The sequence below is a fragment of the Syngnathus typhle genome, linkage group LG18 (genome assembly GCF_033458585.1).
Source record: "Syngnathus typhle isolate RoL2023-S1 ecotype Sweden linkage group LG18, RoL_Styp_1.0, whole genome shotgun sequence".
Lineage (NCBI taxonomy): Eukaryota > Metazoa > Chordata > Actinopteri > Syngnathiformes > Syngnathidae > Syngnathus > Syngnathus typhle.
Genome location: NC_083755.1, coordinates 7,232,159 through 7,257,276, shown reverse-complemented (window position 1 = coordinate 7,257,276; position 25,118 = coordinate 7,232,159). Strand labels below are relative to the sequence as shown.

The 25,118-nt window shown below is 44.0% G+C and overlaps 2 protein-coding genes and 2 long non-coding RNA genes across 16 annotated transcripts; 1 reads left to right on the top strand and 3 right to left on the bottom strand.

Moving 5' to 3' along the window:
• Positions 1-887: 887 nt before the first annotated feature.
• Positions 888-7,689, top strand: LOC133142796 (uncharacterized). 4 transcript variants are annotated; one of them, XR_009710271.1, is made up of 8 exons: positions 888-1,418; positions 1,719-1,768; positions 2,125-2,191; positions 2,493-2,542; positions 4,116-4,416; positions 4,843-5,285; positions 5,365-5,543; positions 5,747-7,689. It is a non-coding gene; the product is annotated as an uncharacterized LOC133142796 (long non-coding RNA). The 4 variants fall into 4 exon arrangements; XR_009710269.1 differs by having other exon boundaries at positions 891-1,768; XR_009710270.1 differs by lacking the exon at positions 2,125-2,191 and having other exon boundaries at positions 892-1,768.
• On the bottom strand, positions 4,259-6,431 carry LOC133142797 (uncharacterized). 9 transcript variants are annotated; one of them, XR_009710272.1, is made up of 13 exons: positions 6,295-6,431; positions 6,097-6,237; positions 5,984-6,016; positions 5,845-5,886; positions 5,608-5,781; positions 5,479-5,531; positions 5,322-5,404; positions 5,173-5,251; positions 5,013-5,086; positions 4,840-4,945; positions 4,658-4,756; positions 4,473-4,583; positions 4,259-4,397 (listed from the first exon to the last, which is right to left on the bottom strand). It is a non-coding gene; the product is annotated as an uncharacterized LOC133142797 (long non-coding RNA). The 9 variants fall into 9 exon arrangements; XR_009710279.1 differs by having other exon boundaries at positions 5,373-5,404; XR_009710274.1 differs by having other exon boundaries at positions 5,608-5,777.
• Positions 7,690-9,555: 1,866 nt separating the features above from the next.
• Positions 9,556-12,800, bottom strand: LOC133142793 (synuclein-like). Of its 2 annotated transcripts, none has more exons than XM_061264350.1 (7): positions 12,724-12,800; positions 12,621-12,652; positions 11,314-11,435; positions 10,670-10,711; positions 10,478-10,605; positions 10,314-10,355; positions 9,556-10,185 (listed from the first exon to the last, which is right to left on the bottom strand). In XM_061264350.1, the coding sequence occupies exons 3-7, from the start codon at positions 11,432-11,434 to the stop codon at positions 10,177-10,179; spliced, it is 342 nt and encodes a 113-aa protein (XP_061120334.1). In that variant the 5' UTR covers position 11,435; positions 12,621-12,652; positions 12,724-12,800; the 3' UTR covers positions 9,556-10,176. The 2 variants fall into 2 exon arrangements, with proteins under 2 accessions (XP_061120334.1, XP_061120333.1); XM_061264349.1 differs by having other exon boundaries at positions 11,314-11,578; positions 12,724-12,793.
• A 632-nt stretch (positions 12,801-13,432) lies between these two features.
• Positions 13,433-24,996, bottom strand: LOC133143182 (liprin-alpha-3-like). The gene is made up of 32 exons (XM_061264973.1): positions 24,777-24,996; positions 23,763-23,942; positions 22,099-22,805; positions 20,853-20,954; positions 20,535-20,699; positions 20,310-20,384; positions 20,160-20,219; positions 19,867-19,995; positions 19,571-19,663; positions 19,430-19,482; positions 19,117-19,345; positions 18,963-19,046; positions 18,749-18,880; positions 18,619-18,681; positions 18,431-18,510; positions 18,125-18,311; positions 17,866-18,056; positions 17,555-17,798; positions 17,342-17,481; positions 17,015-17,163; positions 16,647-16,743; positions 16,488-16,569; positions 16,219-16,419; positions 16,084-16,146; positions 15,723-15,749; positions 15,472-15,647; positions 15,298-15,395; positions 15,059-15,234; positions 14,917-14,985; positions 14,690-14,852; positions 14,553-14,621; positions 13,433-14,460 (listed from the first exon to the last, which is right to left on the bottom strand). The coding sequence occupies exons 3-31, from the start codon at positions 22,444-22,446 to the stop codon at positions 14,569-14,571; spliced, it is 3,729 nt and encodes a 1,242-aa protein (XP_061120957.1). The 5' UTR covers positions 22,447-22,805; positions 23,763-23,942; positions 24,777-24,996; the 3' UTR covers positions 13,433-14,460; positions 14,553-14,568.
• Positions 24,997-25,118: the final 122 nt, after the last annotated feature.

Genomic DNA, 25,118 nt, shown 5'->3' with positions numbered 1-25,118 from the left:
CACTGGGTAAAGTTATAAACCATTCTGCCATTTCGGCAGGGAAATCCGACCCTTTCTTTTTGGTAGTGTACTAAACATAGAGGACGTCTGGTCGAAAAGGAAAAATTTCCATGTTCATTTTACGCGGGGTTACAAACAAGTGAATGGGGGCACTGCCATCTCACGGTAGCGTGCCGTCATTACATGTACCGCTTTATTAAGATAGTCAAAAGCCCAATATTAATTAAAATTATAATATAATATTATTTAATGAAAATAATAATAATAATAATAATAAAGTCAAAGTCTGTTTTATTGTCAATTTCTTCACATGTCAAGACACACAAAGAGATCGAAATTGCGTTTTCTACTATCCCACGGTGACAAGACATATTACATATTATATATATATATATATATATATATATATATATATATATATATATATATATATATTTGTCCACGGACAAACAAAACATTCAAGTACAATACAAAAACTAAAAACAAGAAGACACATACAATGAATAGTTAAGAGCAGTGAATAAATAAATAAATAAATAAATAAATAAATAAATAAATAAATAAATAAATAAATAAATAAATAAATAAATAAATAAATAAATAAATAAATAAATAAATAAATAAATAAATAAGCGCAACATAGTCGAAATGGAGCAATTGTGCATACAGCGGACAGTCAGTATATAGCGCAAAATAATAATAATAATAATAATAATAATAATAATAATAATAATAATAATAATAATAATAATAATAATAATAATAATAATAATAATAATAATAATAATAATAATAATAGCAGTCTTTTTGCTATTGTGTTTACCTTTTCCTGCCTCGGTGACCAGAGCCCTGCCTTCAAATGAAATAATATCAAGTGCAAATGAGAAACACATTTCACTCGTTCGATCTAGCAGTATCGACGTGAAGGACTCGTTAACTTGCCACGATCGCATGACAACCGAAAGCCATAATTCATCATTTAAACAGAAAATGTGCGTTTCTGCAAAAATGTAAGTTATTGTGCTTACCAGGGTAGTGCAAGCACGGAAGGCGCAGTCGTGCACCGTAGTAGTCAGGAAGGGGCGTCCCTCGGTTCCGTTTGGCTCCCAAGTTAATGGGCAAACTGGGCTTTGCTACCGGCCCCATATAAATTATTTTAAATAATTTACGATCACTGTCAAACTTGATCAAAGGTACAACACAAATTTGTATGAAAGTCAAACAATATGACAGAATATTATTTTCTGACAAGGCCGTTTTTTTAACTAGGTTTTGAGCATTTCTTTATGCGTGTTTACCATATTATCCGAACTAGTGTTGTATGCATGATGTGGGAGTGTCTTTTCTGCAGGCTGCCAAAGACGCGCTTTTGGGGGATTTGAATTGACCTTTCTCGGCTACCGTACATTTCCGCTTCGGTGAGCAGGTAGCTCTTCAGGTTGTTACCTTTTGGGCTTTCGAATGAGTCATGTCAACTTTTTCGAAGCTCTCGATTTGCTGTATGTATGTATATGCATACATGTAAACAATGACATGAAAGGAGAATCATTGTTAGTCGTTACGTCATTGGAAACTCTCTTGTTCTCGTGAAACCGGAGGTGGAGCTTTAGCTAGCACGCCCACAAGCAGCACTCACTCGGCTGTCAATCTATGGGTCAACAACGAAAACGTTTGACTTCAATATTGTTTTTCTATGTTTTTCCATGTCCAACTTGAAGACTGGAGGCTCCACGTCGGCTGCTGGTCGTCTATCTGCATATCTCAAAAGGTACCTCCCCATTTTCCATGTAGCATTATCCCTCTGGTGACTAGCAAGGTGGACCTTGTCCCGTTGATTATTTGGGCCACAGTAAAAAGAAACAAAATAATTGCTCTACAGTCGTTAAAGTTACATGTCAATGTAAGAAGTATCCTTTTGAAAAATGCACGTGCATGTTAACTTGAAAAGTATATTTTTGATCATAGTTGGCACGGGAAATTTATATGAAAGTCAAACAATATGACAGAATATTATTTTCTGACAAGGCCGGTTTTTTAACTAGGTTTTGAGCATTTCTTGATGCGTGTTTACGATATCATCCGAACTTGTGTTGTATGCATGATGTGGGAGTGTCTTTTCTGCAGGCTGCCAAAGACGCGCTTTTTGGAGATTTGAATTGACCTTTCTCGGCTACCGTACACTTCCGCTTCGGTGAGCAGCTAGCTCTTCAGGTTGATGCCTTTTGGGCTTTCGAGTGATTCATGTCAACTTTTTCCAAGCTCTTATACTTGCTGTATGTATGTAAATGCGTACATGTAAACAATGACATGAAAGGAGAATCATTGTTAGTCGTTACGTCATTGGAAACTCGCTTGTTCTCGCGAAACAAGAGGTGGAGCTTTAGCTAGCACGCCCACAAGCACCACTCACTCGGCTGTCAATCAAAGGGTCAACAACGAAAACGTTTGACTTCAACGTTGTTTTTCTATGTTTTTCCATGTCCAACTTGAAGACTGGAGGCTCCACGTCGGCTGCTGGTCGTCTATCTGCATATTTCGAAAGGTACCTCCCCATTTTCCATGTAGCATTATGCCTCTGGTGACTAGCAAGGTGGACCTTGTCCCGTTGATTATTTGGGCCACAGTAAAAAGAAACAAAATAATTGCTCTACAGTCGTTAAAGTTACATGTCAATGTAAGAAGTTTCGTTTTAAAAAATGCACGTGCATTTTAACTTATAAAGTATGTTTTTGATCATAGTTGGCACACGCGAAAAGTGAAAGTGTACCACTTTGTTCAAATCATATGACCTAAATTTAAAAATATACATATATAAAAAATAAAAAAAATTGTGTATTAGTTGGTAATGTTATGTGCTTGAGGAGCTGATGTGCGATGTCATATTGTCATGACACACCAGGGAGAAGGTGAGCACATGCAAGCAGCTGACATCTCTCATAAAACCTAAGTGCCAGGTACTGCACAATATCATCATCATCACACTCGTCTGGATGTGTTTTTTGATGACATTGATGCAAACCAAGTTAGTCAGAAACATATATTTAACTGATTTGGTTTGCGTCAGTGTCATGGAAAAATGTCTCCAAAAGTGAGTGGTGGTAGTACTGTGGAGTACCTGGCACTTAGGTTTTGTCCCAGTGAGAGATGTTTGCACTGTTTGCGTGTGCTCACCTTCCCCCTAGTGCCTGCCACGAGAAGTAAGTGACGTTATACCTGAGCTCATCAACTACTTAATCTGTTTCCATGCAGGCAGGGCCTTTTCAAACTGCTTTTCTATTCAATAAATTGTTCAAGTGGAATGCGAGTCTTTGTGATTCATGAGCAAATTTGCTCATTTGAAGTTTTTTGTGCTTGGTGGTCACTGCATTGGCAAAGTACTGTTTGAAAACCTAAGTGTCCACCCAAGTTTTCAGCCTTGAGGTGAGTGTCACTGCAACAGACACGTCTTTGCTGCTTTGCTCTGTGTGCACATGAGTCAAAGTGATGCAATTGTACAATTGCAGTCACTTTGAGTCATGTGAAGACAGAGAAGCAGTCAAACACTTGGCTCTGTTCAGTGGCTGAAGGCAAACACTCAACTCCAAGCTGAAAAGAGCTTTCCAAAACCTAAGTGCCACTTTGCCCGCCTCCTGGCCCTGCCCAAATTCAGCCTGGCCAATCACGGCTTGGCTCAAAATTTGCATAGCCACGCCCACTTTCTGACAGCCAATCAGAATGCAGCATTTTCACATCTGTGCACATCTGACCAATGGAATTGCTTCATTTTTAGGGAACCACGCCCACTTTAAAGCAACCAATCACAGACGACCTCATTTGCATATCCACGCCCCCTTGTCGACCAATCAAAGCCTTTTATTCTCCTGACTCCGCCCAGTTTTAGAGCTCTCAGCCAATCATAAAGCAGTATTCCGGTCGTAGCCCCACCCCTTTTCTCAAAAAATTTCACTAGAAAAAAAAAATTCCGTAAAAAAAAAAAAATCAGGAAATGTTTAGGGGGGAAATTTTTTTTTTAAATATTGTATTGGAAAGAAAATAATTTTTAGTGTTTAAGTTGTGATTGAAAATGAAGAGTGTAAAGTTTGTATTATTTGTAATAAACTTTATTTCTTTTGCAGAGTAAACAATCACAACAAAGTAACAAGTTGAATGGCAGTCTGCTTGTCGGCCGGTGGGACGAGTGGTCGGCCGGTGGGACGAGTGGTCGGCCGGTGGGACGAGTGGTCGGCCGGTGGGACGAGTGGTCGGCCGGTGGGACGAGTGGTCGGCCGGTGGGACGAGTGGTCGGCCGGTGGGACGAGTGGTCGGCCGGTGGGACGAGTGGTCGGCCGGTGCGACGAGTGGTCGGCCGGTGCGACGAGTGGTCGGCCGGTGGGACGAGTGGTACGCCATGCGTGGACCTGAGACAAAAAGAATTTGGTAGGTAAAAAGCTAAGTCAACATTTCGTGTGGAAATTTTTTGGCATGATACATACCAGTGCACAAATTGAGTTGTTTATGGCACCGCGTACTGCAAGCTGCATGACCAGGAAGTCAATTTTGTTCCTTGCTGCATGACTCAAGAAGTTGATTTTGTTCTTTGCTTCCTGTCAGAAAACAGCAGAAAGAAATTATTGGAATAAAGATAAGTGTGCAATGAGGAGGATATAAAGTGCCTCACTTCTCAGGTTGCCTTAGAGCTGAGCAAATAAGAAAGGGCTGCTGGTATGTAGCTTTGCACTTATCCTCAGCTTCCGCTACGAGCGGCTGGTGACCCACACTGGACAAAAAAAAAAAAAAAAAAAAAGTTATTCAAATTTATAAACAGGTTTGCTAAAATGTCATTTACTTTCTTTCCCTTACCAGCGGGGGCTCTTCAGGCAGCACAGATCCAGATGAACGAGGTCAGAGGCTGAAGACAAATTGTGGCAGGCTTTTCACTTTCTGGACCTGGATTTGCCACCTCTGCCTGGAAAGAAAAAGGAACACTGATTGACACAAGGACTGCATTTAAGTTTACTGCTTTTGTTTTTTACTGTAGAGTGGAAGCAGAGAGTTGCTGTTTCACAGGCAGAGTTCCTGAAATGTAAAAATTCTCCAGGATGGATACCTGCACACAACACAAACCAATCAAGCTGCCATTTAGTATATTTTATTTGTGTGTCAACTCTGAAAATGGAGACAACCTGGAAGTACCTCTGCATGGCTTTACAGGGCTTTTATCTTTGGCCAGTAGGTAGCGGATGTCCCAACTGCATCTTTACTGGAAAGTGTTCTGCAGGAAGAGGGAGGCATAAAAAGCAAAGCAGGTAAGTGCTTTTAAACAATACCAAGTTTATAATCACCTGGACAAGAGGTTGATGATGACACAAGATTAAAACAATTTAGATCTTCACCATGCTACAGAAGCTAGGTCCTTTGGCACCACCTAGTGGATTAAAGACAAAGAACATGCTAAAATGTTTGACATGTGTCAAACATTTGGACACGTGCGTGTTTCACCAGTGATGAATGGAGGGCAGCACCGGACGTCTCTCCAACTACAGCTCGCTGGTCTGAAAGACAAGGTAAAGTTACAACCATTCTGCTTTTACATTTTCAGCCTAACAAGCAAATTGAGCAAGAGTAGACCTGCAAGTGTCCCATGAAGTCATGCGAGGACTGCAAGGGAGCCATTTTGGACCCTGCAGACAAAAGAAAAAGAACAAATGTTTGCTTTAGTCAATTTGACAAGATGCCTTGCTAATATTCTTTTTTTGCCACTTTGCAGTCAGCCTGTTCCCTCGGTGCCAGATGCAGGCCTGCCTGGGGACAGAAATGAGAAGACTATTAACGCAGTGGATTGAAAGAGTTGACTTTAAAACTCACAAAGTCAGTCGGCCATGACGGGCTCGTTTTGAGGGTTTGCACCTGCAGACAGAAAGTCGAATATTAACACGAATTCATCGAAATACCTGTTTCAGTAATTCTCTGGTGGATTCATGCAAATGCTGCTATGTCTACTTACCTTCGGCCAAACGGCGCTGTCGTCCAGACGTTGCTAAATGTTTGTGCAAAAATAGGGTTAGTCATCTTTCCACACGGTGCGTGCCTCAGTTTGCAAAATGTGCATGTACTCACCCACCGTTGAATGCTTCAATTGTTTAGTTGCACGCCAGATAAATGCTTTTTGGTGGTTGTCGGAGATGTTAACTGCTAACGCTAGCTTCTGCAAACTTTTGAGCTTGCAAGATGGAAGCACGCCCAAAGTGCAACTAGACGCTGAAAGAGAGCAAAAGTAGTTAGTTTCAAAAGGTCTAACAAAAGTTGAACACCCACCTTGTCACTTTTACACGCTGTTGTACGGCCGGCGCAGCAGGTGGACCAGAGCAACGTGGCTCTCGCTGTCAGTGGTGAGTGTCAGAATGAGCGTCGCGTTCATGACGCCTTTTATACTCTTTTTGTGATGACGTCATTAGAAGAAGAAAAAAAAGAAAAAAAAAAACCTTTCAAACAGGCCCTAATGCGAGAGAAAAACTGCCAAGACAAATCTCTGGAGGGTTCGGGCCTCGAACCAGCACTGCAAAGTTCGGAGGCAATGGTGTTATCCCCTCGACCATTGTAGCCTGGATGTTGACAAAAGAATTTTGTCTATTGTTCCAGATCATGAAGATATCTGCAATAAAGGTTCAGAATAACCTTCAATTACAAGTACTTGACCGTCGAATGTAAGATCTCGAATGGCCGAGTGGTTATAGCTTTTCCCTGGAGTTTGGGAGAGGCGGGTTCGATTCTTATGTATCGCTCTATTTAATTTGCAAAAGCTGCAAAGAGCAGGTCTCGAACCCGAGGCTGCTGGACACCAACCCATGTCGTGAACCATTCTGCCATTTTAGCGTTGAAATTTTCTAAGTTTATTTACGTATTTATAGCATATGACTCACGTATTGGATAAAATTACCAAATCACCAAAATTTTGCAGAACACCAACTGGTGTAATGGTTAACGCTTTTGCCTTCTGTTCGGGAGAACCGAGTTCGAGTCTCACACTACGCAAACTTTAGCTCAAAGTCCGCTTCGTGTGGGGCTCGAACCATAGTCTCCCGAACACCGGGTAAAGTTAAAAACCATTATGCCATTTTGCCAGCGAAACCCGGCACCTTTTTTTTGGAAGTGTACTGAAGAATTTCCACTTGTTCAATGCTTACCATTGCTGCTACCATTTACTCAATGGTGTAGTAGGAAAAGCCTTTGCCTTGTGCGCAGGAGAACATGATTCGAGTCTTATGCTATGCAAACTTTAGCTCAAAGTCCGCTTCGTGTGGGGCTCGAACCATGGTCTCCCGAACACCGGGTAAAGTTATAAACCATTCTCCCACTTTGGCGGGGAAATCCCGCTGTTTTTTATTTAATAGTGTATTATACATAGAGGACGCCTGGTCAAAAGGAAAAAAATGGAAATGGACATGTTCATTTTACGCTGGGTTACATACAAGTGAATGGGGGCACTGCCATCTTGCGGTAGCTTGCCGTCATTACATGAACCGCTTCATAAACTAGAGTCAAAAGCCTATATGTTTAATATCGTACGACGTACGTATTTATTTAATTCTGCTTATGTGATGATATTTTAAATGTACAATTAAATACTCATATGTTTAAGTTCAAATAACCATATTGTAACTGAACTAAAATGATATTGTCATTAAAGAAAGAGCAATGATGAAATGGAAATGGACATGTCCATTTTACGCTGGGTTACATACAAGTGAATGGGGGCACTGCCATCTCGTGGTAAGTTAGCGTCATTACATGAATGGCTTTATTAAGGATAGTCAAAAGCCCAATATTAATTAAACTGATAATATAATAATATTTGATGAAAATAATAATATATAATACTAATAATAATAATAATTACAATACAATCTATACAGAAATTACCACTATAAATCATTATATAAATTATATATTTATATATGGATATATATATATAATATATATATATAATTATTATTATATATTATTATTTTCATTACATATTACTATATTGCAATTATCCATATAATTTAATTAATATAATATATTAATGTAATTAATATATGGTATAAATTAATATGATATATTAATTAATAATGTAATGTAATTAATATATGGTATAAATTAATATGATATATTAATTTAATTAATATATTATATTAATTAAATTATATGAATAATTGCAATATAGTAATATGTAATGAAAATAATAATATATAATAATAATAATTAATAATAAACTTTTGACTATCGTCAATAAAGTGGTTTATGTAATGACGCTACCCCACCACAAGATGGCAGTGCCCCCATTCACTTGTATGTAACACAGCGTAAAATGAACATGTCCATTTCCATTTCAGCATTGCTCTTTCTTTAGTGAAAATATCATTCCACTTCAGTTACAATATGGTTATTAGAACTTGAACATATGAGTAGTTTACTGTATATTTGTTTAGTTTGAAATACCAACACATAAGCAGAATTAAATACGTACGTCATATGATATGAAACATACAGGCTTTTGACTCGTTCATGAAGCGGTTCATGTAATGACGCAAGGCTACCGCAAGATGGCAGTGCCGCCATTCACTTGTATGTAACCCAGCGTAAAATGACCATGTCAATTTTTCTTTTTCATCCTTGACCAGACGACCTCTATGTACAATACACTACCAAAAGTAAACAATACAAAAAGTAAAAACAAGAAGGCACATACAATGAATAAATAAGAGCAGTGAATAACTAAATAAATAAATAAATAAATAAATAAATAAATAAATTAATTAAATTATTAAGTTTTTCTAAATTATAAATTATAATAAATTAAGTTTAATTAATTAATTAATTAATTAATCAGCCCAACATGGTCGAAATGGAGCAATTGTGCATACAGCGGACAGTCAGTATATGGCGCAAAATAATAATAATAATAATAATAATAATAGCAGTCTTTTTGCTATTGTGTTTACCTTTTCCTGCCCCGGTGACCAGAGCCTTGCCTTCAAATGAAATCTCCATGACAAAACTGCTCCGAATAATATCAACTACAAATGAGAAACACATTTCACTCGTTCGATCTAGCAGTACCGACGTGAGGGACTCGTTAACTTGCCACAATCGCATGACAACCGAAAGCCATAATTCGGCTACCGTACACTTCCGCTTCATTGAGTAGGTAGCTCTTCAGGTTGTTTACCTTTTGGGCTTTCGAATGAGTCATGTCAACTTTTTAATAACTTGCAATACAAAATGTTCCCATGGGTTGCATGCAGAACGAATTATAGCCCCATTAAATCTGTGCTGGAGAGTGACAACCCATGCTGAGTGTTCTGTACCATGAACAGCCAGATATATTCCATTGAGATTTGCAGACATGATTGTCATTTACAATTAAATGTGTAATACTCGGGAATACTCTTGTACTGTTAACTATATCCTATTATCTCGTATGATTGTAATCTCTCGTATAATTGGTGTGTTTCATATAGCCATTTGCATCTTGTGTCGTATAATAAATTACACTTCATAACAAAGGCAGACACCAACCAAAAAGTGGTTTCCAACATCAACGACAAAAATTTATTTCACTTTTACACTTTATAAAATTAGCAATGATGCCAACTTAAACTGTGTTTATTTGTATGCGTGTGTGTCAGTTTGCTTAATAAGGCATCATGCAGTCGTCTCATGTCTGGCCTTGGAAGAGCACACACTTGTTACTGCTGACACCCACTTGGTGTGAAAATGCTGCCAAACAACTTCATCATTAAAGCTTCCTCCGTGATGGTGCCATGCAAAGAGGTAAGTGCACACAAAAAAATAAGTCTTATGGTGACGTATTCTTTATTGCTCATTTAAAAGCCTTTTCTTCTCGTATTTTTTATTGCCAATTAAGGTGTGTGTGTGTGTGTGTCTCATGCATGTGTGTCTCGTTTTGTTTCCAGGATCAGGGCGCGTAATGGGGGACGACATGGGAGGCGAGGAGGATGCTGCTTCCGGAAGAGTTCCACCCGCACGGGTTTGGTTCCGGTGAAAGTCTCAAAAAATTGCATAAATAAAATGAAGGAAAGAAAAAAAACAAAAAAAACAAACACCTTGACTCCCGCTGAGCTGAGCGAGGCCGAGGGCGAAGAAGGGGAGGGAGGGAGCGAGGGGCCGCTGGAGAGCGGGCCCTGGCAGGAACTAATAACCCTGATAGAAGAGAGATTAGACAGTCAAGCAAAGTAATCCGAGTAAGGATGAAATATGTCATTCATCTCAAATCGAAATATCTGAACTGAAATTGATAAAAAAAAATGTAGTTCCATATTTCATCTTACCTCTCCGCCTTCGCCGCCTTGTTCCATCCCTCCATATTCTCCCTGAGGGGGGAAGAGAAAAGCTCAGGTGAGGCCATTTTTCAGATGCAAACAAACAGTTGGAGAGAAATAGCTGTGAGATCAACGGTCGCCCAAGTGAGGATGCGGTCACCACGGTAACCCACCTGATTCAAAACGCCGGTGGACGCGGCGATGTTCTCCACGCCCTCCGTGGCCGCCTGCGACACCTCGTTGGCGCCGCTGACGGCCGTGTCCGCCACGATGTTGGCCTGGTCCACGGTCCTGTTGGCCACTGGGAGGGAGACTTTATTTGAGGCCGGCTCTTAAAAGCTTCCGTCACGCGTGAATGTACCTACCGGTGTTTACTGACGACACAACGCCTTCCTTTGTCTTGTTACCTGACCAAGAGAAGCAAAGACAAAGTTTCAACCCATCCACTTTCTAAATAAACGTAGCAGCCCCTCGCCACATGCGCCGCCGGCCTTGTGCCCGCCCGCGGACCCACACTGCTGCATCGTACACACTCCCGCAAATGGACGCAACGATACCGCTTCTTTTTCCTCCGCTCGCGTGTTCGTGTGGCATTCCCGAAAGAAGGGCATCAAAGCATGCGGATTGACTGTTGTAAGCATATAATTGGTGCATTTTGCATGTAATCCTCCCCACCCCAACCCACCCCACCCCACCCCATCTGCTTTTTTTACAGTAGGAGAGGGGCCGAGCGGAAAGTGATAAGTCATCGGAGCGGCACGCAAGCGACACATGGATGAGGTGACGCAGTGCCTATCTCCCTCATCTTCACGTTGTAACCCACACTTGTGTGCCCTCCCTCCTTCAAGAGAAGGCCAAGAAAGCCTCCATGTAACCTTGAGAGGTGACTCAATAGTCCAAGGACGTTATTGCTAAGCAAATTAACAGAAGAGAAAATCTCCTTTTAGCCCGTCAAATCCCGCAAGCGAGACGTTAACCAGCCTCTGCAGCACCATTGGCGTTGTCTTACCGACATACATCACCCCTTCCTTGGTCTTGGCCGCAGCCTCCTCCATGCCGGCTTTAGTCTTCTCAGCGGCAGCCACCACCCCCTCCTTGGCCATGGAGAAGCCTTTCATGAATGCATCCATCCTGAGGCGGGACGACACGGCTGAGCTTTCCTGCTGCGGACGCTCGGGCGAGATGCTTGACTGTGAGCGTGCGGCGAGTGCGGGATGCAAGATGTCAGTGTGTGTGCGTGATGGTGGTGAGGTCTCGACTCCGCCCCTTGCCTGCTGGAGTTGGTAAAAAGGGAGGAGGGAAGCAACAGCCGCCAGCTGCGTACGCTTGACGGACGAGGTGGAGAGATGCTGCAGCATTTTCACGTCATCAGTAACCCCCCCCCCCCCCCCCCCCGCGCGTCATTAACAGTGCACAACCACCACTCTGTTTTATTTTTTTTTTGCCAAGCACGTTTAGAGTATTTTGCACGCTTGTCTGATTTGATTTCCTTCCCCCCCTGCTGCTTACGGTACTGAGTCGCTAGATGGTGTCGTGCGAATCAAACGCAGTCATAATAATGGCAAGAGCGACATCTACTGGCAAAATAACGCAACTACTTTTGAGTGCACCTGATTTGGTCAAATGGGGAGCGCAACAGCTGATGTTTGTTACTCCGCACTTGAAATATAATAAATGGTGTTTAATTTGATAGATGCAATGCAAGAGAAAAATCCAACATCAGTTTGATTATCAATTGTCATGTCTACAACGACTATGGAAATACTTGTTTTCTTGATGTTAGAATTGTTTGTGTACTTAAAACTGATTTATTTCATGTATATTTTATGCTAAGAAATGTTTTCTATGTAAGAAAGCATACATAGTCATTTGTCGTTCGGAAGCAAAGCGGAGATTTATTTTGGAATACACCGGAAGTTGCGCATATTTCCGTTGATGCGACTTGACAACGCCTGAGTTTGAGAGACGTTCGCGTTGTTTTGTTGAACAACTTTATTATTATTTTATTATTGTTTAGAAGAAGAACACTCGTAGAAGAAACTAAGTGTTTTTGTTGTTTCATTCGTGTTTAACACTGAATGAAAATAAAGGGAGCAAGACGCTCTGAATCCTGGCTGAAAGTTTTCTATACACCAGTTTGGCTGGCGGATGAACTGTGATAATGTACACGAAGTTTTGCACATCTGAAACAAACACACACTATTTTAGATATACTTAAATATAGCTGCAACACGAACAGCACCGCAGCAGCAACACAAGTAGCACAACAGCCGTTTGTGGCTCCTACCGCGTTTCACTGCAATCGACAAAACTCACCTGAGAAAGAACGAGAAGGCTTCTGTCGACCTCTGCTGGAAAAGTCATTGGATGAGTGACAAACTGCAACAAATGGCAAAGGTTTGCTCGTGTGCACACTTACCCGCGGTAAAGCTAACGCATCCGGTCAGTGGGTCGGCGGAGGTTCCAATTGGAATCACCTGCATGCCGGATGTGACGTTCGGCAATCCTAATGACCTTTTTCGGTTTGACCTTCCAAATAAAATCATGTCACTCTTTCACGACTTTCTTTGACATCAACCTGTTGACAAACAACTTCAACCTGATTTGGAGAAATAATTCTTCACTCTGCTTAGATGGATTCAAACTTTGGTGACATCTTTCATCATTTTCTTCTTACGTTCATTCACAAATGGTTAAGAATGATCTTCTCCGCGCATGTCATATGTATGTCATTTGATTATAATTTCTTAAGGCATGGATGAAAAACTATAACATTATTTCTAATCAAACTGTTTTTTATTTGGTTCTTCAAGATCTGTCGCTCTTTAAAGGTTGTTGGAGTTGTTTGTGAATTGTTTAATATGAAAACCCACGTCCGGGAAAGAAGAGTGACCACTTGGTGACGTTGCTTTCTCGTTAAAATTTTATCACGTTACAATGACCACATGACGTTGTTCCACAGTTACCAAAGTTTGAGAGACGCATTCTGCCCATATACTAACTTTGCGTCCAATAAAATGTGACGAATATTTGTTTCTTTGCTGACTTAATCAATATCCTATCCCACGGGAAAAGGCGTTGAAGACGCTCAACAAGAGCGCGTCCGTTAATTCTGCAATTACACTGTCACGCCTCTAGATGTCAGTGTTCTCCACTGTTTTGCAGGATTAAAGACGCTGTTTTTTTTTTATATTCCGTCGCCACAGAAACAAAAGTGACGCTGGGGTTCTCACCTGGTACACACTCTGCACTACCCCAACTTTCAAATGACAAATCCGATTGGGAAAAACAACTTTCAGAAGCTTCATACAGATTGTTTTTTTTTTTTCTATTACAGCTTTTACAATCATCATTATTGTGTTCATAATATATTCAATTATCATCACTACTCTTCATTAATATCAAGTTAACCCATAAGACAATCTGTTTTTCCAAAATGTACACAAACGAGTAGCATATCTTGACTGTTCGTAATTTGAAAAGATATTTTTTTGTCTTAAGCTAAACTGAAAGTCACATCCATCTTCAAACAAAGTATGAAATGAACATATAGTTTACACGCATACATACTGTACATACATACAATAGCAATTGTCATTAAAAAAAACGATAAAAATAAAATACACACCTTTTACAAACTTCTGATATACCCAAGCTTCCACATCATTAGATGACAGACGTTCACTCGAAAATGTTTCATTTCGGCATGCATATGAACACAAATCTCGTATTTTTGCTTAAACTATCCTGTTCACATTTGTGCCTCTGGCGTATATTTTATGGCTTACCACCAAAAACCATCCTGAAGTGGGATGTTGCTAAAAGTCGGTTATCGTTTATCCAATTGTCGTCCAATTCAACCCGAAAGCATCGTTCTGAACAGGAGCCGATTCCCCCTTGCCAAACTCTAAATTCAATGTGTCAGTATTGCCATTGCACACTCCAAAAACAAAAGTTAAATTCACAATAGGCGTTGGTCACTTTCTACAGAATCAAACAGCATCATGCCACAACAATGGATTGAGAGATAAAGACGGAGAGATGATTCAAAAGGCATCCATTCATTATAATATCATCTGACCTCATGTACTCAGAGTCTTTGATTCTTTTCAGATGTCTAACTCCAATGTCACTTCCCGGGCTCCGGTTGTGTCTTCTTCCTCAGGTCCGGACGGCGGTTGAAGGAAGGAGAACACATCGGTATGAGCTTTGATCGGTGATGTCAAAAGACCCCAAAAGTAAGCTCACCTGATGTGCTTTTATCTTAGCAGGAATATGTTCTCACTGACGCCGACTCTCCCCTTGGACCCGAGTTCACTAATGGCGAGAAGGTCTTTGTTATTTATCAACAATTTATCGACAAGTTGATGCCCCCCGCCCCGTACCTTCACTCTGAACTTTCCTCAGGGTGACAGAAGGTGTCGAGATCGCAGAGGCACGGAAGTTGGCCGGTAACGTTTCCGAAGAGTCGGAGGTGACGCCTCGGAGGTCTTTCTCCCGGAACATCTTTCTCCACGAGGGCGACCGCGTGAACGTTTTGGTGCCGTCCTGGGGAAGACAATTTCGGTCATCAGGCGTAACAGCCACTGTTTGACCTTTCTTCCACCACTACCTCATCGGGCCTCCTCTCCGTTCCCATGGAGATGAGAGCATTGTACTCCTTTTCCAAGATCTGCCTTGCCTGCAAACCGAGAAGATGAGCTCACCAGTAAGGCGCCGGAAGAAGAACTTTTTTTAATTTCATTGTTGGGGACCTGCGTGTTCTGATTGGGTATCTGCAGAAGAAGGGCCAAGTCGGTGTAGTCGAAGGTGTCGTCCAGAGCCAGCAGAGCTCCGTGAACTCCGCTTTCTAACAGGTTGTCTGCAAACTCTTTGAGCCCGATGGACTGCACCCAACACATCACCCGCTCGTTGGACCACACCATCACATCTGAGTAGACACACGTTGGAATGAAGCCACGTGGTGTACAAAACCCAAGAAATTGATCATCACCTTGGTTATGATGCTGACTATCCTCCCTCCTCCTCTCCAGCTCCTTCCTGTCATAGTTCAAGCGCTTCAAGCACATGATGCCGTAATGAAGACTCACCCTACGGGAATTCAGAAAGGTTGAAGGACACAGCGGGAAGAATCCGGGGGAGATGGAAAAAGTCACCCGTCGTTCACCTGTGGAAGCTGTCCACCATCTTTAGCTGGCCCCTCAACTCTTTCTTGGTGAGGTGATCGAGCATTCGGGCGTCCACCAAGGACTCCATGAAGTAGGAGCGGTACTGGGGTAAACCTAAACTAGGCAGCCACTCGTTCCCCACCCACTCGTGGTTCATATCGCCGTAAGCCAGAATCTGTAGATGGGACACGTGGATAAAAATATCTCGGCACGTTTGACAAAAATCATCGCATAGGTAGTAACGGCTCACCTGATCCCAGCTGAACTCTTTCTGCTCCTTGCGGTTCGACACGGGCAAATAGTGAAAGAGAAAAGAGACGGAAAGGTGCACAAGGAGGAAAAGTGTGCATTGGTGTAGGGTGAAAAGCATTTGAAAGGGGAAGGAAGACAGAAGAAGGAAATGTTTTTGTTAGTCAGGGGGGGGAAAAAATGGCAACTGCACAGATTTTAAGGGAGCAGTAAGGGCCCTAATAAAAGACAAAGAAAAAGAAAACAAAATGTCACGTTGATGAAACGGCAAAATAATGAAAGACATTTTTATCGAATGACAGGGCTGTTCAAATCCGGTTCTGGAGGGCCCGTAACATGATAAAAAGAAATTAGATTCTTACTGGCTTAGTGGCGGCGGCGAGTGACTCCATCTCAGCGTGCGTCATCCAAATATTACTGGTCGACTGTCACCGTTCAAAATGCAAAATGAGTCTCTCGACGCTAAAAGACCAATGTCGGGTTCGTCCGAGTCTTACCGAGCGTGTGCTCGCCGGCGCCGACGGGCTGGTGAGGGAAACCATCTCCTGGATGGCCAGGCGGAGTTTGAGCCTGTGCAGCGGGTTGCTTATGCCGATCTCTCTCTGGATCTCCGTATCGGAGAGGTTGGCCATGATGGCGCCGCTCTTCACGTTGGCGCGGCACGCCGCCACGTACCATGCCGGCATTCCCACCCATAACTGCGTAAATGGCACAAAGGTTTTGTAGGCCAAACAAACTATCCAGTGACACAAAAAAATATTTATACCTCGAGCCACGTGACAACCGTCGGGCCATCCCACGAGGCGAAGGGCAAACCTTGACGACAAGCCTCCTCGAGCAGGTCGTGTCTGGCAAGTGAGTGAAAATGAAAATCAAAACTTTACGGCAATTTTAAAAGATGACTGAGGGAAAAAATATGACTCACTTCTTTTTACTTCGCCGGTCTTTTTCTACAGTTCCTGTCCCGAGTTTAGCCAGACCCAATGGGTCTGCCGGGCCCAAGTCATCAGACGGTGTTGAGGCTGGATTGTTCCCAGATATAAAGTTCAGTCCGACGTAAAAAGAAAATAGTTGTACTAGGTTCATCTTGTTTTTTCTTTTTCAATTACTTCTCTGGTTCTTCTATATCAAACAAATTTGTTTTAGGTTCATTTACCTGACATGTTTCGGCGGATGAAGGCGGAAGATTCCGCCGAAACATGTCAGGTAAATGAACCTAAAACAAATTTGTTTGATATAGAAGAACCAGAGAAGTAATTGTAAAAAGAAAATGTTCTCACTGAAGATACACACCCAAAGAGGTAGACTCGCGTCCAGGAGCACCGATCCTCCCCTTTTCCTTTTTCCCAAAAAGACGCCCAATGGAGGACTTGATGCTTTTCTTTTTGCTGGCTTTGTGGAGGGAATCCTGGCTGGCGGTGATGGCCCCATCAGCAGAGAGACTAAAACACACCACAAAGGACTAAACTGTTACATTTTGTTTCCTGGGAGGTCACCATCGCACACAGTCGCGGCGCTAGAGGGGGGCGGTTGGGGCACTGGCCCCCACTGAAATATGCAAAATATATATATTTTTGTTTTGCGGACCTCCTGAATGATCTTACAGTCCAGATTTCTTACCTGCGAAATTCCCTGAGATCATCCAGACCGGCTCCTGGGTGGGTGTGTGTCATCCGGTCTAGTCGCAGGGCTCGAGGGACAGCGGGAGGGTTGGAGTCAATCAAGGCTAGTGCTCGGCATTCCTCGCCATCTTTGCTGTTCTGCGTTGGGGAAGAGTTCATTCCATTAAAAAAAAAATGTCTTTGTAAAACTGCGATTGAGCAAGCATCGTACCAGTCGCTCAGTCTCCCTGGCAGGAGAATGTGGTAGGCGGGGGGTGGAATGGCCAGAGCTCGGAGGTGAAGGAGACGCTAATGTCGAGGAGGTGATGGAGGGGGTCATGTATCCCCGGCCGACACTGTCCCGTCCTCCGAGCGAGGAAGGCGGAATGGAGGACGCGTCCAGTGCCACGCTGCTAACCCGACTCTCAATCTCCTCCGCCCTCAACTCCGTGTTCTCCTTTTCCTCCTGGATGAGCCTGCGACAACAATGGGCGAGAGCAATTACGACCGGCGTTCCCCTTAAGAGCAATTAAAGCCGCGTACTTAATCTCCTTGTTGATGGCCTCCAGTTGCTCCTGTAGCATAATGGCTAAAGTCTGTACATCCGTCTGCCCGCTCGGCGATAACAGCTCTGACCCAAACAGAGTCTCCCTGTCGTCGTCGTCGTCGGAGCAGACTCCCTCCGGGCCTTCGAAACCCGGACCCATCATGCTACCGGCGTCCCATTCGCCATACTGGAAGGAGACAATGGCGTGAGGAGCGTAAAGAACAAGGGATCCTCCAAGATGAGCTCATCTCAAACCTTGTTACAGTCGTCCCGAGCTTGCCCCCAGCGGCCGCGGTGAGTCCGCCTGACCACCACGGCGCCGGAAGAGCTGGTGTAGCCGGCCGGGAGCGAGCCCCCGCCCTGGGGGTACCTCAGCTCCGAGGCGCTCCCCGGAAGGGATCTTCGAAACAAGGTGGACGGAAGGGAGCTCACGCTGCCCGCCCTACGGAGACACCCACAACCAGCTTGTTATTCCAGCTAGCATACTTTTGTTATCCGCTAGCGACTGCGTGTGATATAAATCACTTTTTTTTTTTTTTTTTATGCTTCATTATGACAAACCTGGAATAAGATGAGCCGGGCCTGCCCCTCAGCTGGTCCAGCTCCAGTTGGATCCGTTCCAGCTCAGCAAGGAGCTGCTCCTGGAATACAGAGTAGAATGTCGCGGATATCACCTTGTTTTTTCAGCGGGAAATCTTGAAAGGCTGTTCGGGATTAGGAAAACACCTTCCACGTGACGGCTTGAGTACCTTATTAGCGAGAAGGTCATCTTGGATTTTCTTCATATTTGCCAGTTCTTCCGAGAGAGCATTCTAGTGAAGGGGAGGAGTGCAGTGAATTAAAAAAAAAATGGGTACTTTCTAAAATTGCCGAGGTTACTTTTTCTTCCAGCGCTGCCATCCTCTCTTTAAGATGCAGCTGAAGTCTCTCGTTGGACTCAGACAGAAGTTTGTCGACGGTATCCGAGAGACGTTTGTTGTGTTCGTCGTTCATTTTTTCCCTCTGCCTCGCCTGATTGGAGCAAGCACAAATGACGTGTTACCGGATGGGGAAGAATTGTCCGTAACCAAAGAAGCAGCGGCGTGATGTGTACTCTCTGCAGCTCTTGGTTCTTCTCTTCTAGTTGAGCTTCCATTTGCCGTAGTCGCTCCTCAAAGTTACCGTGGCGCTCTTCCGCCTAAAAGAAAACAGAAAATCATTTGTCTCCGCAAGCGATGAGAAAATATCCAAGCGTAGTTTCAAAGTACCTTATTGAGCGCGGCGACTCTCTGCGCCAGCTGCGCTTCGATCTCCGGCAGCGTCTCGGCTCTTTGCAGGGTTTGCTGGAGCTTCTGCTTGGCTTCGTCCAGACGCTCTTGCAGTTGGCGGTTCTTCTCCTCGCTCTGCCGATGGAGGGACTCCTTGCTGGCTAGCTCGTTTTCCAGCTTGTCCTTGATGTCGTGGAGGGACGTGGCCTCCCTTTGAGCGCTTAGGTATCTGCGCACAACACCGGATAATGAAACCGCATGATCTGGACGTAAGTATTGGGACGCCAATTCTTGTCAGTGGCTGAACGGTTACCTGCGTTCCAGTGTCGTAATTCTTTCCTCCATGTCTTCCCTTTGGCAAAGGGCCTAAAAAAGCAGATGATGTCATTCATATTTTTTTATTGTGAATGAAAAGGACATTTTATTTCCGGTGTGAAAGGAGCTCAGGACAGACCTCTTTGACTTCCCGTTGGAGCTTCTGATTGGCCTCCTCCGACTTTGTCACCTCCCTCCTGGCGGCCGCAAGCTGTTCCTCAATTTCGCCAACCTGACGAGATGCCACAAACGGACGCAGGCAGGACGAGGACCGAGGTGAGTCAGTGTTTGCTCCCCCGGCATTGAGTGTAAATAAATAGTGGCGGTGATTCACTCCAAAGAAGCTTTTTATGATTCATTACAAATGCTGAACATTGTTGTCATTTTATTGTTAAATCATTGAGTATGAATTTGGAGTAGCAGCCACTCACTCACCTGCCGGCACATGAGGGCCAGCCTCTCTTTTAGCTGGGAGAGTTCGGCTCTCTGACGCTCTATTTCCACTTCCCGCTGTCTTTCCAGCTCGCTGTCCTCCAGGCCAGAGGCGGGGCCGTTGGGGAGTCGCTGAGGTGGCGACAACAACAAAAGCAGGAGTGAGGAAGGTTTCGGGAACGGCAGATTTGATAAGAAGTCCAAATCACACTCCAGATACCCATCTAACTACTGGTCGCTAACACGTAAACAAAAACAAAACAACTGGAACCGAGATCCATAAAACCCTCCCTTACATCTTTCCCGCCGTCCACCCCTTGTTGACGCCTTTTAATTTGGTCTCGTAAAGAGATTACCTAGAAAGAAGGAGACAGAGCAACTGGTCAACATTAGTTGGCCACGGGGAAATTGAGATGAGCTCGGGAGGCGGAGTGATACGAGTTTACCTCTTGAGAAGATGCTGCTAGTTGATCCTCCAACATGGACACCCTCTCCAGGGCCACTCGTAGACGCTCTCGAACCTGCAAGAATTATTATTAGTAGTAATTAATTTAAATTATTATTATAATTCATATTTTATTATTTTTATTAATAATATTTTTATTATTATCATCATGATTACTATTATTATAAAGTAGTGCAACCATGAGTATCAAGGCGTTTTGAGCCACCTTCTCATCCAGAGCCTTGTGGTGCTCAAAGAGAGACTTGAGGGCCTTGAGGACTTCCACCTCGCTGGAGACCCCCGCTGGCGACTGGGCTTGCCTCTTGACCACCGTCATCCTCAGACTGCGTTCGTGACGGGACACCAGGCATTCCAGGTGCTCCAGCAACAACTGTCGGCGTGGAAAAATTCATCGAACCTCAAAAATTGGGTCACTTTTTGGTTCAAATTGGCCCATTCATTGGCGTTAAATGAGCCCAGATATTGTTATTTTTCACCCAACTACTTTTAGTGTTATGGGCAAAATGGCTGCTAAACATCTTACGCGCGTGTTGTTTCTCTCCGCCTTGAGCTCCGCAATCTCCTCCTCTCTCTCCAGAAGCTGCTCCCGGCAAACGTTGAGCTCTTTCGTCAACACGGCAAACTCCTGCCGAACACAAGAGATGCATTCAGGGTTGGGGGGGGGGGGGGACTAAACAAACCATCTAAACGGCACGTCGGAGGATGTGTGTTTTAGGGGATGACAAACATAAAAATATCATTGCGATACAGTTACACAAAACATAAGCTGTGATGTAAAACAACATAAATTGACACATTTTCCGCCGCTCGCCTTGTGAACACATGGATGCATTACATCACAAGGTTACACAATGGCCCTACGCTGGAATGCACGAGAGACCCCCCCCCAATAGAAACCCGACGAACACAGTGTCAATGTGTCATTCTACAACACCACTGAGGACACCGTGTCTTCTCACGCAGCAAACTTGTGCATCGGCAATGTATTTCATTCTGATTAATGAGTCTCAAAAAAACAAATCCAAGGCCGCATTATGTGTGATATGCGATGTTTTTAGTTAGTGTCTTTGTGCTTGGAAAGCTAGACCAAAGCGGCGGCTCAATGAGAGGAGAGAAAGGAGCCAAAGAGAGGTGGCCGCAGATGGCGACACAGTTTGGGACTGCTTTGGATGACGCTCAGCTTCTCAGTTGGCCCTCCTTGTTCTTTTTTGTCTTTTTCCATCCCGTACTATCTTTTTTTTTTTTTTTTTAATGTGAACTCCAACATCTGCAATTTCTGATAAATTGAAAAAAATGGAGGCACTAAAAAAATGAACAAATTCAAGTTTAAGCCTGAAAACATACATAAAAGTGTAAACGCCTCACACACAGTCAGAAGAGGGGATTGATCCTGGAGGAAAACACTAAAGCTGTTCTTCCTCGCCAGAGGAAGAAAAAACCTCAAATAACGCTCATTATTCATCAGCAGATCCTCTAAGGGGGATTCCTATCAACTATTCATTCAAATTGGGCTTCCACCATTTTGCAAATATCTTCCAGCAATATTTTTCACCAAGACCTGATTACACAAAATCAGTGAGGGACTTTCAAACATTAGCGAGGTATTTTTTTTTAGCATTGAGTTAGCGTGCTGCTCATCGCTGCTTGAACTGTCACTCGCAAAGGCTCGTATGAGCTCACTTGACAGCCGAGTACTCATCCCCCACTCGACTGTGATAGGACATGGCGGCACCTCACAGTGTACCTAATGCTGTGACCGCACGTCGTACCTGTGGCAGAGCGATGGAGAGTTGCCGTTGAAGAGACTCCTTCTCGTGGCTGAGCTCTCGTAGGCGGAGCTGTGCCGTCCCCAGGCTCTCCTGCGTCTCCCTCAGGTTCTCCAGCAGCCTCTCCCTCTCCGTCAGCATGTTAACCATCAGAGACTCCAGGTTGCCCGTGCTGCCTCCTTCGTCTCCCCCGCTTCGGATATCCCTCCCGCTAAAGCCCCCTCCTGCTCCTCCAGCTCCCATGGCACCGCCCGGGCCTCCTACCCCGGGTCCGGCCGGGGGGGAGGCGCCCCCGGTCGTGCCGCTTCGCCCATCCTCAGAAATGGTGGGCATCACCTCACACATCATCATGAGACCGGAGAGTGTGAGTCAACTACTGAAGGTGTGCAAAAAAAAAAAAAACCTTGGGTTTTATGGGATTGTAGGGAGGATTATAATATGATGCTCAAAATGTAAAACTTTACATTTCTGGAGAAATATAATCCCGTTAGTGAGCATATTTTCTTCTTTTTTTTTCTATTTAGGCCTCAAACCTGCACGTCTCTGAATGCTTTGGAACTATTTCTACGGGGAAATCATTCCGTGGGTGGCTGAGACGAGCAGAGGGCAGTAATGGGGGAGAGCCAGTGGAGAAATATTGAGCTTGAGGAAGGGGATGTACTCCTTGACTGTATCCACAAGGTAGCACTTCTCACAACATAGTGCAATCGCTGCAAAACAACAAGAAAAAGTCAGACATTTCTTACAGCGGGTTACAACATACAGACTTCCCCTCTGCTTCTTTGTGCTAAGCTAAGCTAACCCGCAGCCTCATAGTGTGGCGAGACTACAACGGTATCGATCTTCCCATTTTCCTCTTGACAAGAAATGAAAAAAAAAAATCTGACGTAAGGGTTTGAAAATGCCATCGCGCTCCACTTATCTTCTTTTAATCAGCGTTTGCTGTTGTGACTTACAGTACTACATATTGCTCCGATCTGGAATTTCCTTTCACGCTGATTACGGCCCTCTGTGTCACTGTGCAAACCCGTGGCCAAAAATGCAATGGATTGCACATTAATAGAGTGCACACTGTTTTTTTTTTTTTTTCTCCCTTAGTCTTCACTGTCTCATCCAGAAGAGCGTTAGACATATTCAGCATAAACATGCCAGTCAGTGAGCTTGGGGCCTTGTCATAAAGCAATTCTTTGTCCCATGAACTGCTACATAGACATCCATCCATCCATCCATCCATCCATCCATCCATCCATCCATCCATCCATCCATCCATCCATCCATCCATCCATCCATCCATCCATCCACCCATCCATCCATCCATCCATCCATCCATCCATCCATCCATCCATCCATCCATCCATCCATCCATCCATCCATCCATGAATTAGCTTCTCGTGCTGTTGCGCTGGCTAACAGCACTTGGCATCTTCACTGTGTGCCCCAGTAAACAAAGTCTGTTGATGGATGGTTCGCTGATGCAAAACAGAGCTTGCACTTGCTGCATTTATTTAAAATGCACTTTATTCTTGCCTGGGAGGTGGACACCAGACATTTTGAATTGGGAGTTGTTGCAAAACAAAGAACAGATGGACCTACTCTGAGTTGCTCTACAGACAAAAATCTGGAGACAACAAAAGTCAGATTGTCTCCGTTGGAAATTTGCGGCTTACCTTGACCTGGATGACAGAAGTGATACACAGACACTAGCCGGACTAGCAGTTAGGACAACTCGGCTTCCAACTTGATGGGGAGGCCATTTTTTTCTGTCCTGGCATGGCCAGGGCACAATGTAAAAAAGGACTGTCCATAAAGGACTGCTTGGAAAAGCCCTGACCTCAACCCCAGTTTTCCTAGAAGACACAAAAGAGCCATGTTATAATCACTCACATCCAGAATGAAGACAATGGTCTACACAAAATTGGTGCTGAGTAAACATAAGGAGGGGAGTGAGGGTCTTCCCAGCCTCCAACATGACCAGTCAATTATATCTGCAACTCCAGAGTAAAAGCTCAAAAACTAGTAAGGAACCCCATTCGGTCCACTTCCAATATCATTGAACTCCACCCCCGCCCGGGTGAAGAAACGCATCATTGGAATCGATAAGTGACTCTCGGCAGCTGCTTTGTGGGGATGAAGACACCCGGAACCGAACCATGCACGCCTACCCCCCCGAGAATACACAAGCATGTACATGCACAAGAATGACGAGATGACAGGCCGACAATGATCTCCATCGTTGGCTGCAGAGATGAGGAAGCCCTCGAATGCATTCTTCTAGTAAAACAACCAATGTGCGCGCGCGACCGGGGAGGGGGGGGGGGATGTTAAACGAACCTTTTATGGCAAACATCACGATAAAACCATGCATGCATGCATGGCGTGCATCATGCGGAGCTCGCGTCACGGTGCTAAAAGAAATGCATCAAAACGTCCAATGCATTGAATTTCATTTTTAAAAGCAAAGGCCCTATTCACATTTTAAATATAGCCAATAATTCAAGCTGCAAAGGCTTCCAAGCAAGGGTGATATTAGTTGCTTATCATTTAAGTAGCTTTGACTGGCGGTGCACACACCGCACACTTGTGTGTGATTTGGTGACAGCACACACACGTACACACACGCTATACATTTTTGTGTGCATGCATCCATTGTTTTCTCTCTCGCTGCAAACTTGCATCCTTACCATATCCGTCGCGGTGTTGCTTTGCCGTTAAATAGTCCTCGGGTCCATTTTTTGCGTGGGTCGGCGCCCCTCATCCGGATCCGAGAAAAGCCCCACTCTTCCTAATGTGTGTATCCCCCCCTCCTTTTTTTTTCCACATGTAAACGACGACGAGGAAGAGGAGCAGGGAGGGAGAGTGACGTTACACCACCTTAGCACGGAGCCCCCCACCCACCCCTTCTTGGTGGGATTGGAAGGTAATGGGTCTTAAAGAAACATTCTCTCAGCATTCTCCGCATCCCTGTGATTTATGCGCGTGGGCCAATCACGCGCACTCCGATGCGCCGTGGAAGGAGGGGTGGG